Below are 15,064 nucleotides of genomic sequence, written 5' to 3' on the forward strand. Positions count from 1 at the left end.
TGTCTTCTTTTTTCTCAGCATCCTTACGTTCCTGTGTTCCAGAACCACTGTCACAGCCCACCCTGCCACGGCCATCTGACTGCTGACTTACAAAAGCCATGTCTTGGTCCCCTGCAGGCAACCACCTGTAACCGCCAGAGGCTTGCTGCTCTCGACAAGCCACAGCACAGGCACAGGCGGGGGACGCGACCCGTTTTCCATCTCCGCAAAACACAATCCCATCATCAACAACGACACATCATCATCTCTTCTCGCATCCATCCAGCACCGCACTAAGCCCGCTCGAGATGGCTGCCCAGCTTGCCAGCTTCTCCCCCCCCCTCTCGTTCTTCCTCTTCTCGCTCCCAACCACATGTATAGCACCGGCGCAAACCTGAGCGGGTTCGCTCCAGACTACAACAGATGCGACCTGGCTGGACACGCCGCGCGAGGCTGCCACGCCATGCCGACAAAGGTAAAGCCATGGTCGCCTCTCTCGACCGACCGACTCTTCCACTCCTCCGGCCACTCACAGTATACCCGGCACTGGGGCTGCATGGTGGTGCCGGCCTTCAGTGGTCCGTCCCCGTGGGCCCTGCATGCAAGGCGACAGGCTTCGGCGCTTAAAGTTCAAGTGCGTGGCTGTCATTTGCCAACGAGTGTTGACCAGTTCTGCGAGATGGTGTGGGGGGCCGCCAAGCTGCTTCTTTTCGACACTTGCGATTCTTTTTTTTAAATTCTCGTCTTGTAGCCACATTTGTTGGCGGCCCGAGTTCTGGCTTGCCCACCACCTTCTGTCAGTCGATGCCGATTGCGCTCCCCCAACTAGGTCGAATATCCGGAACGGCTGAGCCCTCTCTCTGCCGGCCCGCTGCAACCGCCTTGATTATTCTGTCCAGCCCGCGAACAATAAAGCCTGATTTCCGTTGCACCTCATCCAGCTACGATATTGGGGATTGGCAGATACGTGTCGATGTCGTCGTCGGCTATCATCAACCTCATACCCATGTCGCTTCTTAGCGTGGTCAGGCTGGGCTGGACCCAACTTACAAGTCACCGTCGTGAGACAAGACATGCTGGCTTGCTCCGCAGCCTGATCATGACTGGCTCTCTGGTCCCGACAATCTGGACCCGGCGGCTTCGTCTATTGCGTTCACTGTTCTTTGCCCTCCTCGGCACCCAGACACCCAACTTTGGCGGGGCCTCCACGCTTGACAACGCCCAGCTTACACGGCAATCGCCAAGTGGCTGCACAACAAAGGCGGCTTGACCGCGACTGCTCAAGCGGTTGTGGATACAATCAGAATGAGTGGATATCAACAGTACTAGCTGCGGATATACCCCGAGCGGCAACATTGCAAATCTGTCACCGGCCAACATCCTGTCGCCTTCCGCTACTACTACCCTGGCTGCCGCGTTGGGACGCCGCTCGTTGGTCTTTACTAGCTGACCGCCACATTTTTTTTTTTCACAATTGAGACCTGATGGCTTCGATATCACTTGGAGACACAGACATCATTCTAGCTGGCCTCTAACCTCTGCGCTAGGTCCCGTACACGCGCACCTGTACCAGCACCTTCATCCGCGGGATGTGGCTTTCTCCCTGAATATTCTTACTCTTTAACACGCGGTAGACTAATCTGCTGCTCTTTTGTTCCTGATAACCTGCAGTCTTGCGCCTTTCGACCAGCATGATATCACACATCTAGTCATGTCTCTAGCAGATCACAACTATTGATCCGGCTGACGCGCTTTGCGGCAGGTAGACATGCCGAACTGGTTGAGTCTTCGCCGCTGCTGCTATGATTGACTAGTTTCTTTGCCGTGCGCCACTCATTGATGCGCCGTTTAGGTAGTCGTATCCGCAGCACCGCACGGTCGACAGCCTGCTGGATGATGTGGGTGTGGTGTGTTGCACAGCACACCATCTTTTGGCTCGTAGAAGTGAAACCTGCCATTTGTAGAGGTGTCAGACCAGTGAGATTTCTCACACGGTCATTTCCACAGTATGCACCCTATGACCTGCGTCGTCAGTGATAATAGACGGTTTCCTGCTGTGCAACGTCAAGCTGTGGTATGAGAGGAGGACTCGCCCGCGGCGGCCAAGGCTCAGCCGCATACAATCTTTGCATGACTCTTTTTATAGCGAAGTAAGGGCGAAGATTTTCGGACTGGTCGTAGCAGACTTCTAGCCTCTTTGGTGCAGGATCGACCTGATGCCTGCTGCCACTTTGCTCTGCTCGCATCGGCCACATCATCTTCACATTCTGTCAAGACAATCATTTCAATGTGTGAAGGTGTCTGTCATATGACTATTGCAAAAAGTTCCCCTATTGTACGCCATACCATCTAGCGGAGAAAAAGAAAGTACCAAAGAAACGCCATCCCATGAAGCCTGCATGTCGCGCTGATGCGAGCCTTTTTTCTGTTATGCCAGTTCGTTGAGCTTCTGCTTGATCTCGCTTCGGCCGTCGGGGGTATACCTAAAATTCGACAGGTTAGCAATGGGAAGTTTCCAAGTCGGCTTGTAATGCACGAGCAATCGTACTTGAGGAGCTTCTCAATGAGGTCGACGTGGGTCATAATCATGCGGCGGCAGCAGTAGCGCTTTAGTCCGAGCTCGTCCATGGCATCACTATCATGATGGATCAGTAATTTATTTCCTCAAGGTGTATAGTAGAATCGCACCCATCAGTCTTCCTCGGGTCGGCAATGAGCTGCAGGTAGCGCTCCCAGAGGTCGCCAGTGACCTGCCACAGGTTAGTCAGTCGCGCGCGCGCGTCATGTAGTCACGGGAACGGGGTAGTCGTACCTTGCCGCAGGAAAAGCAACGAATGGGAATAATCATTCTGGCTATAGAAACCTGAATACCGCTGTTTTTTCTGATTAATTTGAGAACGCCTTGGCCGTTCAAAAGGTTCAAAGATCGTCGGGCCAAAAGTAAATGTTTCTGAGTGAAGGGTGGAACACTCGGATTTTCTCTGGCGCCCGAGGTTTGGCCGGTACCACCAAACGGGAAAAAAAATAGCGGCGGCCTTATCTTATCGTGCAGCAAAAAGTTCGCCAAAATTTCATAGGCGGCTTGTAAACCGACTTTTTCTAGCATTCAGGCCAACCTCTTTTGTCAACGCCAATTCCGGTACATAAAATTTGTTGTACACAACCATACGATGGCTGGACAACGGGCGTCGCGGATCAAGGTTGACAAAACGAAGAAGCGCAAGAGGGACAGCAATGAAAACGAAGTAACGGCCAAGCGGGCTCGACCTCAAGATGCAAATGGGGAGCTCGCCGAGCCGACCTCGACAAAGGATCTGGCCCAGAGACTTGATCGCTCGGATGCTACTTGGAAAATCTCCAAGCCTATGGGAGGGCGCATGCTGGACATTGACCCCATTCTGACAGACGATGGAGAGTGAGTTGCCGAGTTTCCCATCAAAACCCTACCGCCCGCAGCCAGCACTGACACCTCGTGAAGATACTTGATCTTGACCTACAATACCTCAATTCAAGTTTTCTCTGCCACAGACTCGCTGCTTGTGAGACGTATACCAGTCAATAGCATCGATGCCTCTGCGCCTCAGGGCTCGACACCCGCTCCGATCGTTGCTACCCGCCTGTCGAAACAAGATGCCGATTTCGTTTGGGTTGCTTGCGCAGACGGCCAAGTATACCGTATCAATTGGACTCAGGAGTCCAAGAACATTGACAAATTCCAGACTGCGTCAAAGACAGCGCGCACCATCTCCGTTGTGCCCTTTGGGGCTAAAACTCGCTGCAAGGAAGTCGTCATTGTGGCCGAATCGGACAAGCCTACGCGCATTGAGCTGGTGGCATACGAGTGGGACCTCTCGTCGGCGCCCAAGACAAAGTCCCTTGTTTCGCTCAAACGCCAGGGGACTGGGCTTCAGCTCCTTGAATCCAGCAAAGACGGCCAGTTTCTGGTTGGCGCTATCAACGATCGCCTGTTTCTCGGCGTCTCCAAGCAGCTGCCTGCCAAGTCTGACAGGCTGCAGTACGAATTCTACTCTTTCGACACGCCGGACCTCATCACAACCTTGGATCTACGCGCGTACAAACGCTCTTCTAAACACGCTTCCAAAGAAACCGAAAAGGTGGTCGATGTAATTGTCGGTGGCGCCCGAGGTGGCATCTATCTCTACCATGACGCCATCGCCCGATGCCAGGCGACTGAGTCTGGCAACCAAGATGATAGCACAATACACGCTCAGAAATATCACTGGCATCGCAAGGCTGTCCACTCCGTCAAGTGGTCTAGAGACGGCAACTACATGATTTCTGGCGGATCTGAAAATACGTTGGTGCTGTGGCAAATGGATACTTCCAAAAAAGACTTTCTCCCCCATCTTCCTGGGAGTGTGGAGAATATTGTGGTATCCTCCGATGGTGCGTCGTATATTGTCCATCTTGATGACAACTCGACGATGATTATTTCCACCTCTGAGCTGAAGCCTTCTGCGTACGTATCTGGTATTCAATCAGCCGCCGCCGATATCCAAACTCCCAAGGACCAGCTTGTGAAGCGCGTATGGGAGGTTCAGGAACATGTGCGCCAGCGCATCCCCGCCGCAATTCGCTCCAACGCGCCATCTCGCCTGCATGTCTGTGTCGGCACTGGTAGACAGTCCACCATGTCAGGACGCTTTTCGGCGCCTCTTCTCCAAGCATTCGATCTCGAAACCTTCACCAGCATCTCGAAGCAGGCCCTCTCAAGAACACAGCCCACCGATATCAACATGACGAACAAGGGCCAAATAATTGACGAGCCCCTAGTCACTCACGTGGAGTTCTCCGGTGATGGCAAATGGCTCGCCAGCGTTGATGACTGGCAGCCGGCCACTAGAGACGTCGACAACGTTAGTCCTGAACTGCGAGAGCAATTCATTCGAGAGCGTCGAGAAGTCTATCTCAAGTTTTGGGAAGTGCAAGATGGTAATGAGCCTGTTGCCTTGGTTTCACGAATCAACGGACCTCACGCGACGTCATCATCTGAGCCTGTGCTCGACCTCGCCCCGGACCCCTCCTCAACATCCTTTGCAACTATTGGCGGCGATGGGCTTGTGCGCTTGTGGCGCTCAAGAACGAGGCAGACCAACGGCATTGTATCCAAGGGGGCCAGCGGAAAGGACACTGTCTCCTGGAGCTGTGCACAGGTCATTCCAGTTGGCGAGAGCTACGGAGCCGGAGCTTTAGCGGACGTGGTTGCATCTTCTACGCCCCAGGGAAAAATCACGTACTCTGAAGATGGTTCTACGATATTTGCCGCTTTTGGTTTCTCTGATCTCGGATCAGTATATGTGATTGATGCAGCTTCCGGAAAGGTGGTTCGCATCCTGGAGGGGCTATGGGAGGGCAGGTTGCATGCTATTCGCACGCTGTCACCTTTTGTTGTCATTCTTTCGGATGCTCTTCACGTCTACGACATAGTGAGCGACGAGCTTCGATATGGAATTGTGGTGCCGCAAAACCCTGGCATGGAAGACCTGCTGCAGCTTGCCGTTGACCACACATCAGGCCATTTTGCTGTGACGCTACCGATCGATGACATCTCTAGCATCGGCGTATTCGAGCCCGAGGACCCTGAGCCATTGATGGTACGCAGCACACCGCACCGTATCGTCAGCCTGACTACAGCGCCCGGCACGAGCGGTTTCCTCGCTCTGGATGACGCCGCGCAAATATGGACTATTACAGAAGGAACCGACCCATCCTCGATAGTCACTGCACAGCCACTCCAGGATATTCATCTGGACGATCAAAAAGATGACGGCGCGAAGTTGGATATTACGGCCACCGCTGAAGCCGATGTCCAGATGGCGAGTGACGACGAAGAAGCTGATGAGGACGTTGTTGCAAATGATGATATGGACATTGATATGGATGATGTACCCACGAGTGTTATCTCACAGCAAAGCTTGGCCGATATATTCAATGCCGCGCCGGCATTTGCTGGGCCGTCCGTGGAGGACATGTTCTACAAGGTCACCGGGTTACTGGGAACCAAGCCACTGTCCTTTTAATTGATGAAAGTCATGCCGCTAGAATTAATTTTGTATAAAACGAGGAGTGACGAACGAAGCAACGGGCATGGAATTTGGAGTGTCCGGAATCGGCTCGGACAGTGACGACGGACCCCACCAAAGATCTTCCTCTGTCGCAAACGAGAGACGGTGCGGTGCGGGGGACCTGGCGCAATAGAGTTGTGTGGTCAGTGAGTAAGTGGACAAGGGCGATGGCGCCATTCATAAGCATTCATTCCGCAAAACGACTATTTTGTTAGACTTGGATTTTGATTTATTCATGGGCACATATCACAAGAGCAATATTGTACATAAGACGCTCCCCAAAAAATATCTGTATCCCGCAGCATCATCATCTGTTCAAGTGCAACCAAGGAGTCTCTTAGCCGGCGGACATTAATCTGAGCTTTTGGAAGCTTCCACGCCGACCGCGCCGCAGAGCTCACCATGTCATTTACCTCGATTCCCATCTTGGATCTGGCCGAGGCCAAGGACGCGGCGACCAAGCCGGAATTTCTACGGCAGCTCCGCCACGCGCTGATGGAAGTGGGATTCCTGTACCTCAAAAACGTTGGCATCCCGGACGACCTCTTTGAGCAGGTGATTGACAAGGGCAAGGCATTTTTTGACCTGCCCGAAGCTGAAAAGTGAGTGCTGCATGGTTATCATCAATACACAGGAAAGATTCCCGCTGCTCTCTGCTACGTTTCGATTCCATTGCTACTTGTTTTTTTTTTTTCAAATACTCCCCGGTTTCGCAAAACATAAAGAAAATAAAGAAAGAAAATAATTATATGTGCGCTAACGAGAAGGATTGTCTGGAAAAAACAAAAACAGACTGAAAATCGAAATGAAGAATGCGCCGTCCTTTCTGGGCTACTCGCGGCTCTCCGCCGAGATCACAGCCGGCGCGGTCGACCACCGCGAGCAAATCGACCTGTCCACGGAGCACCCAGTGCCCGGGCCGGACAAGCCGCTGTACCACAACCTGCTGGCGCCGAACCAGTGGCCGGCCGAGGCGGCGCTCCCGGGGTTCCGTGCCGTCTACGCCGACTACATGGCGCGCATGGGCGCCATCTCCATCGCCTTCACGTCGCTGATCGCCGAGGCCATTGAGCTGCCGGCCGACGCCTTCAACAAGTACTTTGACGCCGATCAGCAGCACAAGCTGAAGATTGTCAAGTACCCCGACGCGGCGGAGCTCGGTCTGGCGGCGCCCGGCGGCGGCGGCGGTCAGGGCGTCGGCCCGCACAAGGACAGCATGCTGACAAGCTACCTGCTGCAGGCGACGGCGCACCGCGGCCTGCAGGTGCAGAACGTGCGCGGCGCGTGGGTCGACTGCCCGCCGGTGGCCGGCACCCTCGTCGTGGCCATCGGGCAGGGGCTCGAGGCGCTGACGCGCGGCGTGTGCGTGTCGACGACGCACCGCGTGCTGTCGCCGGCGGCCGGGTCCGGCCCGCGCTTCTCCGTGCCCTTCTTCCAGGGCGTCAAGCTCGACGCCGCCTTTGAGGACCTCGAGGCGGTCGGCGTGGGCGAGGTGCCCGAGGCCGTGCGCGAGCAGCGGCGGCAGGTGGCGGCGCGCAACGGCGGCGCGCGCCTCGACGACGTCGAGTTCACCTTTCGCCGCGGCGGCGTGGCCAAGACGCTGGGCGAGGCCACGCTGCGCAACCGCGTCAAGAGCCATCCGGATGTCGGGGAGCGCTGGTATCCGGATATCCTGCGCGCGATCCGTGCGGAGCAGCATGCGGCGGCGGCAGCAGCGGCGCAACCGCAGCAGGAGCAGCAGCAACAGCAGCAACAGGAGGCGGGGGGTGAGGAAAAGACACACGAGGAGAACCTGACCCATGTATCATCGCTACCGGGGGCCAAGGTGGAGGCGCATTAGATGCGCTGGAAGAGGTTGGTCTTTACTGGTAGTTTTCGGTCTGAGAATGGCCTGTATCGTTTGTGATGAATAGTCTCCAGCGTGGTGCATTGCTTCATCTTCTATTACTTCTCTACCACAACGCCTGTCTCCATGCCTCGCTTGACTGAAATTTTTCAAAGATGTAAAAAAAAAAAGAAACTCCTCGTCCCCATTGTCTTTTATGAACCTGCGTATAACTCGGTGTATTTCATCGTATCTCGTGCTGAGTCGTGTCGTCGAAGCGGTTTAAACGCTCACAGAGGGGAAGCAGTCGGCCATGCCCTTGTTGTGCTTGTTCTGAGCGTGCTCGAGTAGCCTATCCTGTGTGAGCATCATGATTTTACTCCAAGAAATATCGTCGGGAAGAATAGCCCGTCGACCGGAGACTCGACTTACTGAGGAGGCTTGGTGGTCTTGAGGAAGGTGGAACGGCAGACGGTGCAGATAATGTCGCAAGCGGCGGCGTTCTGTGCAGGGCCGTGGTCAGCGCGAGTTGGATCGATGTAAGCGACCGGAGATAGCATTCTAGACATCAACATACCACCTTGAGCTGGGACTTGGCCGTCCCGGCCTTGTCCTTGGCGTTGCGCTCGCGCTTCTGCTGTGCCTTGGCTCCCTGGTATTTTTGGTCAGAAACTAGAGTCGTGGCGGGGTAACACATGCTAGGTTGTAGTGCGGGGTTGGGGGATAGTCGTGACTTACGTTGCCCATTGTGATTTTTTGCTTCTTCGAGTGAAACTACCTTCTGTGTTTTGATCAAAGATATCCCCAGAGTCTTAGCTGCTGCTGTGTTTCAAGTCGAGGCGTATCTGACAAAAGTCATGAGGAGGAGGGAAGGCGAAAAAAAAATTGCGGGGTGTTGTCAGTGGCCCGGCCGAGGCTTTTGGTTGGCTGGAGCCCGGAGAGGCGTTGGCTGGAGCCCGGAGAGGCGTTGGCGCTAACAGCTAACACGATAGCTTACACGACGACTGACAGGGGAAAAAAAAAATTTATTGTGCGACTTTGGCATTTATTTCAGAGTCGCGAAAAATTCAATTCCATATCCATGTCATGATCAAATAACATAATCGCATCTGATCGTACTGATGCCCATGTTTCTCAGACAGGTCGAAGCGTGGCGCAGCCGAATGCGCCACATTTCTTGCTCGAAATAATTACCACTCTTATTACTGCTTACGGAGTACAGTGGATGATGCTTATTACAGTGCAATATAATTGCCTGTTTTGGTAGTCAATAATTGGAGACGGTACCTTGCACCACGCATGCAAGCAGGGTCATCGCGCGCCTATAAATATCATGTATTCTATCTATCTTGCAGGCACATGAGAAATCGAGATCCGAATTCCCGAGCCACCGTCCCCTCCCTCTCCAGCATCCCGCGCAGCCAGCGTCGCGCGCGGTCCACGTCTCCGGCCCCAAACTTGACAATGGTGTAGCCTCTGGTGGCGGCCGCGCTCCAGACGACTTCCGGGCCGCCGGCGGCGGGCTGCTGCTGCGGCTTCCTCCCGTCTTCCTGGCTGGGGGCGGCCCAGTCGATTTCGCCCATCCGTGGCAGCGCGGCAAATTCGCCGAGGAGGAAGCGGCACAGGTCCCCCAGCATCGGGCCGCCAGCAATCAGCGTCCCGACAACGCCCATCCCGCCCGCGTGGTGGCGCACAGAGTCGAGGAGCTCCGGCCGCGAGGCGTGGAGGAGGACGTTGTCGCGGATGAGCAGCCTGGGCCTCGCTGCTCCTCCCCCAGGCCTCGACGGCCCGCCGCGGGTTCTGGCCGGCGCATCCTCGAGTCGCCATACCTCGTTCATGGACTTGAGCGAGGTCAGGTCCCATGCCTCGCCCATGGCACGTCTTCCCTCCGAGATCCAGTCCAGCAACAGCAGGCTGGCGTTGGGATGAACGTGGAATACCTGGCGCTGCTCGTAGACGCTATCTCTGAACGGCTGCAACGGGTCCGGGAGCATCAGCAACGCTGCACCGTCTTCCACGGTCGCTTTCAACGTCTGGACGGACACGACCTTGGGATCGAGCGTCTTGTACAGCTTCGTGCTTCCTTGAGTTAATAGTCCAAGCCGGCATCCGCAGTCAACCTGCACACTGAGTGTAACCCTGTCGCCAGGCACGATCCCGCCCCCATAGCTAAGTATGAAGGCAAGGACGGCCCTTCTGTCGTGTGAAGATTTTGGAGAGATGATTTTGACAGGATACGCTGAGGATAATTCACTGATTCGGGAACCCGCGGCGGTTGCCTTTACAGCGATGACACCGTGACCCGGTTTCAGCGCCGTCTTGGTTGTAGTCGCAACAGGTACGATTTCGATAGCCATAGTATAGTATAAGGTATGTATGATTCAATTCTAGAAAAACTTCAACTTTCTCGCTTCTTTTTTCTTCTGCTTTTGCAGCTGGGCTATCCCAACGACCCTGTTGGTGCCACCGGGCTAGCTTGCGCCAGAGCTTGCCCGACAACGGCCAAAGCTGCCCTCCTACCATTCTGAATCCGACATAGCGCCCTTATTTGCCATTTAATTCTCTAGCGCGGTGGATAAATCAAAAGAGTTTGCCATGTCTCGGGATAAGTGTCTTCATAGTCTCTCGGAGCGATGTGTGGAAGCGAAGCCATTAGCTCGCCCGGCGGTCTGGCGCGGCGTGGCGTGGCGCTGTCCAAGGTTTCGCCGATTACCGTCGCCCAAATGGAAATGCTACCGCTGGCTTGGCAGCATCGGTCACTATATCTATCTCGACCCAATGATGAAACAATGAAGACAATGCTCCAGATTCTCATAAGTTGGAAGAGCAAGTGGTGAAAGATGTATTTGATCCCACGAGAAGTATGCAACTGACCACCAAATCAAGAGATGCAATATGTACTGACGGTATAGATCGATAAGCTGCTTATATCGCAGACGGGCTTCCTTGCCCAAAGGAGACTCGCCAGAGGCGTTAAGCTGAACGCGACAGAAGCAACCGTAGGTCTAATTTTAGGGCATACCATCACATCAATCTAATCCTGCTAGGCGTTGATCACGAACGTGATTCAGGAAGTAGGTGTACTTGCGCCTATTCCTTTTGTGTTGTCGTGCTGACTGTTACAGCTCATCCGTGATGGAGCTCATAGTGTGTCTCAGCTCATGGATCTCGGGCAGCGGATTCTGGGACGAAGACACGTTGACCCGTCCGCCATTTCTGTGGTTGTAGGCCTGCAAGTAGAGGGAACTTTTCGGACAGGAACGCACCTCGTTACCATTGACCAGCCTATCACGACAGATGACGGTGACCTAGAGCTGGCCATGTACGGAAGTTGTGTCGCGACTCCCAGCGAGGACTTGTTTCCCAAAGTTGCCACTGAAGATTTCGCCCACGAGAAAATGCCCGGCTGTGTCATTGCGGCCAAGGGAACCAGGATTGTGCTCAGCAAAGACCGAAAGAGAATCCGCCTGAAAGTAACGAACAAGGGTGACAGACCAATTCAGGTAAGCCTTGGAGGAGGCCATGTAAAACAGTTCAGGGCTCGCTGACTCAAGCAGGTTGGCTCTCATTACCACTTTATCGAAACAAATCCATATTTGGATTTTGACCGCCTCAAATCGTATGGCTTTCATTTGGACATTGCTGCCGGAACTTCGGCGCGTTTTGAGCCTGGCGATGTCAAGACTGTGACATTGGTCGAAGTCGGCGGCTTAAAGACTATCCGCGGCGGCAGCAGCATCGCGCCAGGCAGAATCGACCTGTCCATGGCCAATACTATTCTCCGTCGCCTGGAAGCCGAAGGCTTTCATCATACGCCCGAGCATCCGCCAATGGTCGAAGAAGCAATCGAGCCCGCGACGATGGAGCGGGCTGATTATGCTGGCATGTACGGACCGACCACCGGTGATCTAGTCAGGCTTTCCACAATGGATCTGTGGATCAAGGTTGAGCAAGACTTTACAACCTATGGCGATGAGTGTGCTTTTGGGGGCGGTAAAACACTCCGTGATGGCATTGGGCAGGCGAGTGGCCGCTCCGGTACCGACTGCCTGGACCTTGTCATCACAAACGCTCTCATTGTTGATTGGAGTGGTATTTTCAAGGCTGATATCGGCGTTCGCCACGGCCACATTGTGGGAATCGGCAAGGCCGGCAACCCAGATGTCATGGACGGCGTGCTCCCAAGTCTCATTATTGGCTCCAACACGGACGTGATCGCAGGCGAGGGCAAGATCATCACAGCTGGCGGTATCGACACCCACTGCCATTTCATTTGCCCTCAGCAAGCGGAAGAATCACTAGCCTCGGGCATCACTACTCAGTTCTCAGGCGGCACCGGACCGAGGTATGCTCGGCAGCATGCGTGGGATGATTTGGGACGCTAATGAATGACAGCACGGCAACGGTAGCGGCGAACTGCACCCCCGGGAACAACAACATCAGAAGAATGATGCAGGCGTGCGACTTTTTGCCTCTCAACTATGGTGTGATTGGCAAGGGAAGCGACTCCGGCCCGCGAGGCTTGCACGACCAAGTAGAAGCCGGCGTTGCAGGCCTCAAGGTGCACGAAGACTGGGGATGCACCCCAGCTGCCATCGACAACTGCTTAACGTGAGTACTTCAACCGCGTGCAAGTCAACTGCATGCAAGTCAACTTCATTCGAGCATAAGCATGCTCATAATTTTCCAGTGTTTGCGAAGAGCACGATATCCAGTGTGAACTGCACAGCGACTCGCTCAACGAAGCCGGTTTTGTGGAACAGACCGCCGCCGCCTTCAAGGGTCGCACCATTCACGCCTACCACATCGAGGGAGCTGGAGGCGGCCACGCTCCGGATCTGATGAAGCTGGTGGAATACGCCCACGTTCTCCCGAGCAGCACGAACCCCACGAATCCTTACACCTCGGACACCGTCGATGAGCATCTCGACATGGCCATGTCTTGCCACCACCTGTCCAAGGACATTCCCGAGGACATTGCCTTTGCCGAATCTCGCATCCGCTCCGAGACCATTGCCGCCGAGGACATTCTTCACGACATTGGCGCCATCAGCATGATGTCGTCCGACTCGCAAGCCATGGGCCGCTGCGGGGAGGTGATCTCGCGCACCTGGGATACCGCAAACGTGAACAAGGGGCGGTTCGGATCCTTGCAGGAAGATGCCGGTACAGATGCCGACAACCACAGAGTGAAGCGCTACATCAGCAAGTACACCATCAATCCGGCAATCACGCAGGGCATCAGCCACGTCGTGGGTAGTGTCGAGGTGGGCAAGTTGGCAGACTTGGTGGTTTGGGAGCCTGCTAGATTCGGCACCAAGCCCTTCATGGTTTTGAAGAGTGGATTTGTTGCCTGTGCACAAATGGCGAGTTCCTCACTGGAAATTTTCGAGCCCGGATTTTGCTGACAATTACCAGGGCGACCCGAACGCTAGCATTTCCACTGTACAGCCAATCATCTCAAGGCCCATGTTCTCGGTATAATGGCTCATCTCTCCCATTTCATTACCTTGAAATACTGTTTCTCGGAAGTCACTAACGTCTTATCAGCGTCTTGTGCCGTCTGCCAGCGTGCTATTCGTCTCCAAGGCCAGCATCACGAATGGCGCAATCAAGTCGTATAACCTCGCCAAGAGGATTGAAACCGTCAAAGATACGCGCAAGGTCAGCAAACACGACATGAAATTCAACGGTTCTACCCCTATCATGAAAATTGATCCCGAAACCTTTGTAAGTCTCTATTTTGACCGGGTATCATAGACTCATTTGCTAATCTGTGCCGATTTAGGAGGTTGAGGCAGACGGTACTGAATGCAAAGCCGAATCATCGTCATGGCTTGCTCTTGCTCAACAGCATTTCATCTTTTAGACGCAGTGTTGAGAAACGTACCAGCATCAGCTATTTTCTCTTCGTTTCAAGACTGTTCAGTCTTTTTTGGGGGAAGCGGGGAACAGGCCCAGCTTGTTAACTGGATAATATATCCATTTTCGAGAGATTCTGTACGGAGACATGTGGCTGTAATATGATGCTGCAGTTTCAATCGTTCAGAAAGGAGCACAAAATTTGTGAGAATAATTCTCCAAATCAGGCAGTATCGAAAACTCCAGTCGGCCATTCAAACGCCAACAAGTTCGCGTATGCTAGCCCAATCTCATCTCTCATCTTCGCTTCAAACGCCGTACAGTCTACCTGCGCCAGTAAATCCGCCTTTTTGAAATCCGTCGTACTCCTCACAGTAACTCGTCTCAGCTTCGGAAGTCGATCGAGCACATCCCTCCACTCTGCACAGGAATCGCAGTCGTGCAGCAAGCGCCAGGGCGAGCTGCTGCCGCGTCCCCTCTGCCAGGCGACGTTGAGCCGAACAGACGTTACGCTCCAGCGCTGGTCACAACTCAGTCTTTCCTGGACCAGCCTCCGCAGATGAAGCGCCTCGACAAAATCCAGGGTATTGCGACCGTAGAATACCTCGACGCCGGCAAAGTACATGGCGCGGCATGCAAGGAGTATGCTAACCAGCGGCGACCAGGCTCTGCCACGACCAGACTTTTTGGTTTTGACAAAGCGTGACTTTGGGATGAGCAGGCAAGGCTGGTTCCGAACCAGAATTGGGTAGACAATCTGGACGAGAAGTTCGTGGGGAAGACAGGCTAGCTGTGATGGTTGCTTGATGGTCTTGCGGCCGATTGGTGGCCCAGGCTGAGTGCCACCATCGTCACTGCCCTGGGGTTTGATGATTTGTTTTCTCTCAAGTATATTTGCCATGCCGTACTTTCTCGTCCGTGTACGTGGTTTGTCTTTGCGCAAATAAGTCGAAGCGTAAGCGAACAAAAGAACAGCGTCTCGAGGAAATTCACGGTCAGCAGCCAAGCGCAGCCATTTTAGCCTTGCAGAGCAGCTGACGGCGTTAGCACAACGGCCCCTCTAGGTCTCATCCGTGTGAGAGTGTTGCACATTGAAGCCGTTGAATACCTAGCCGCTGTCTGCAGCCTTGTTCGTTCAGCACGGAGAAGCGGCATAGTGCTAGCTCTAACGGCGGCAGCCTCTCTGGGGTGCTCGGGTGTGCCATCTCGTTACTCGGTCCTAGACAGTCAAACGACTATAAAAGATGGGTAAACTCCACGTCACAGATGTCCCTCAACCTCAGCCAAACATCTCCCAGCAGCAGCGGTGTAA

The 15,064-nt window shown here is 54.2% G+C and overlaps 7 protein-coding genes across 7 annotated transcripts; 3 read left to right on the forward strand and 4 right to left on the reverse strand.

The window, feature by feature from the left end:
* Positions 1 to 2,407: 2,407 nt before the first annotated feature.
* On the reverse strand, positions 2,408 to 2,827 carry V2A60_007677 (DNA-directed RNA polymerase core subunit RPB10; the record flags this gene model as incomplete). The annotated part of the gene is made up of 4 exons (XM_083258960.1): positions 2,408 to 2,462; positions 2,528 to 2,614; positions 2,668 to 2,729; positions 2,792 to 2,827. The coding sequence occupies 4 exons, from the start codon at positions 2,825 to 2,827 to the stop codon at positions 2,408 to 2,410; spliced, it is 240 nt and encodes a 79-aa protein (XP_083115086.1).
* Positions 2,828 to 3,149: 322 nt separating this feature from the next.
* On the forward strand, positions 3,150 to 6,020 carry V2A60_007678 (uncharacterized protein; the record flags this gene model as incomplete). The annotated part of the gene is made up of 2 exons (XM_083258961.1): positions 3,150 to 3,394; positions 3,458 to 6,020. 2 exons carry the CDS (start codon positions 3,150 to 3,152, stop codon positions 6,018 to 6,020), a joined length of 2,808 nt encoding a protein of 935 aa, XP_083115087.1.
* Positions 6,021 to 6,467: 447 nt separating this feature from the next.
* Positions 6,468 to 7,905, forward strand: V2A60_007679 (isopenicillin N synthase family dioxygenase; the record flags this gene model as incomplete). The annotated part of the gene is made up of 2 exons (XM_083258962.1): positions 6,468 to 6,667; positions 6,858 to 7,905. The coding sequence occupies 2 exons, from the start codon at positions 6,468 to 6,470 to the stop codon at positions 7,903 to 7,905; spliced, it is 1,248 nt and encodes a 415-aa protein (XP_083115088.1).
* A 267-nt stretch (positions 7,906 to 8,172) lies between these two features.
* On the reverse strand, positions 8,173 to 8,637 carry V2A60_007680 (At2g23090 like protein; the record flags this gene model as incomplete). The annotated part of the gene is made up of 4 exons (XM_083258963.1): positions 8,173 to 8,242; positions 8,323 to 8,393; positions 8,468 to 8,542; positions 8,629 to 8,637. 4 exons carry the CDS (start codon positions 8,635 to 8,637, stop codon positions 8,173 to 8,175), a joined length of 225 nt encoding a protein of 74 aa, XP_083115089.1.
* A 593-nt stretch (positions 8,638 to 9,230) lies between these two features.
* On the reverse strand, positions 9,231 to 10,247 carry V2A60_007681 (urease accessory protein UreD; the record flags this gene model as incomplete). Its single annotated transcript, XM_083258964.1, has 1 exon — positions 9,231 to 10,247. One exon carries the CDS (start codon positions 10,245 to 10,247, stop codon positions 9,231 to 9,233), a length of 1,017 nt encoding a protein of 338 aa, XP_083115090.1.
* A 483-nt stretch (positions 10,248 to 10,730) lies between these two features.
* Positions 10,731 to 13,759, forward strand: V2A60_007682 (uncharacterized protein; the record flags this gene model as incomplete). Its single annotated transcript, XM_083258965.1, has 10 exons — positions 10,731 to 10,751; positions 10,803 to 10,889; positions 10,938 to 10,964; positions 11,016 to 11,393; positions 11,448 to 12,235; positions 12,286 to 12,501; positions 12,581 to 13,220; positions 13,309 to 13,335; positions 13,441 to 13,620; positions 13,679 to 13,759. 10 exons carry the CDS (start codon positions 10,731 to 10,733, stop codon positions 13,757 to 13,759), a joined length of 2,445 nt encoding a protein of 814 aa, XP_083115091.1.
* Positions 13,760 to 13,975: 216 nt separating this feature from the next.
* Positions 13,976 to 14,653, reverse strand: V2A60_007683 (uncharacterized protein; the record flags this gene model as incomplete). The annotated part of the gene is made up of 1 exon (XM_083258966.1): positions 13,976 to 14,653. One exon carries the CDS (start codon positions 14,651 to 14,653, stop codon positions 13,976 to 13,978), a length of 678 nt encoding a protein of 225 aa, XP_083115092.1.
* Between the last annotated feature and the right edge of the window lie 411 nt (positions 14,654 to 15,064).

Source organism: Cordyceps javanica, chromosome 5 (genome assembly GCF_051103115.1).
Source record: "Cordyceps javanica chromosome 5, complete sequence".
In the NCBI taxonomy this organism is placed as follows: domain Eukaryota; kingdom Fungi; phylum Ascomycota; class Sordariomycetes; order Hypocreales; family Cordycipitaceae; genus Cordyceps; species Cordyceps javanica.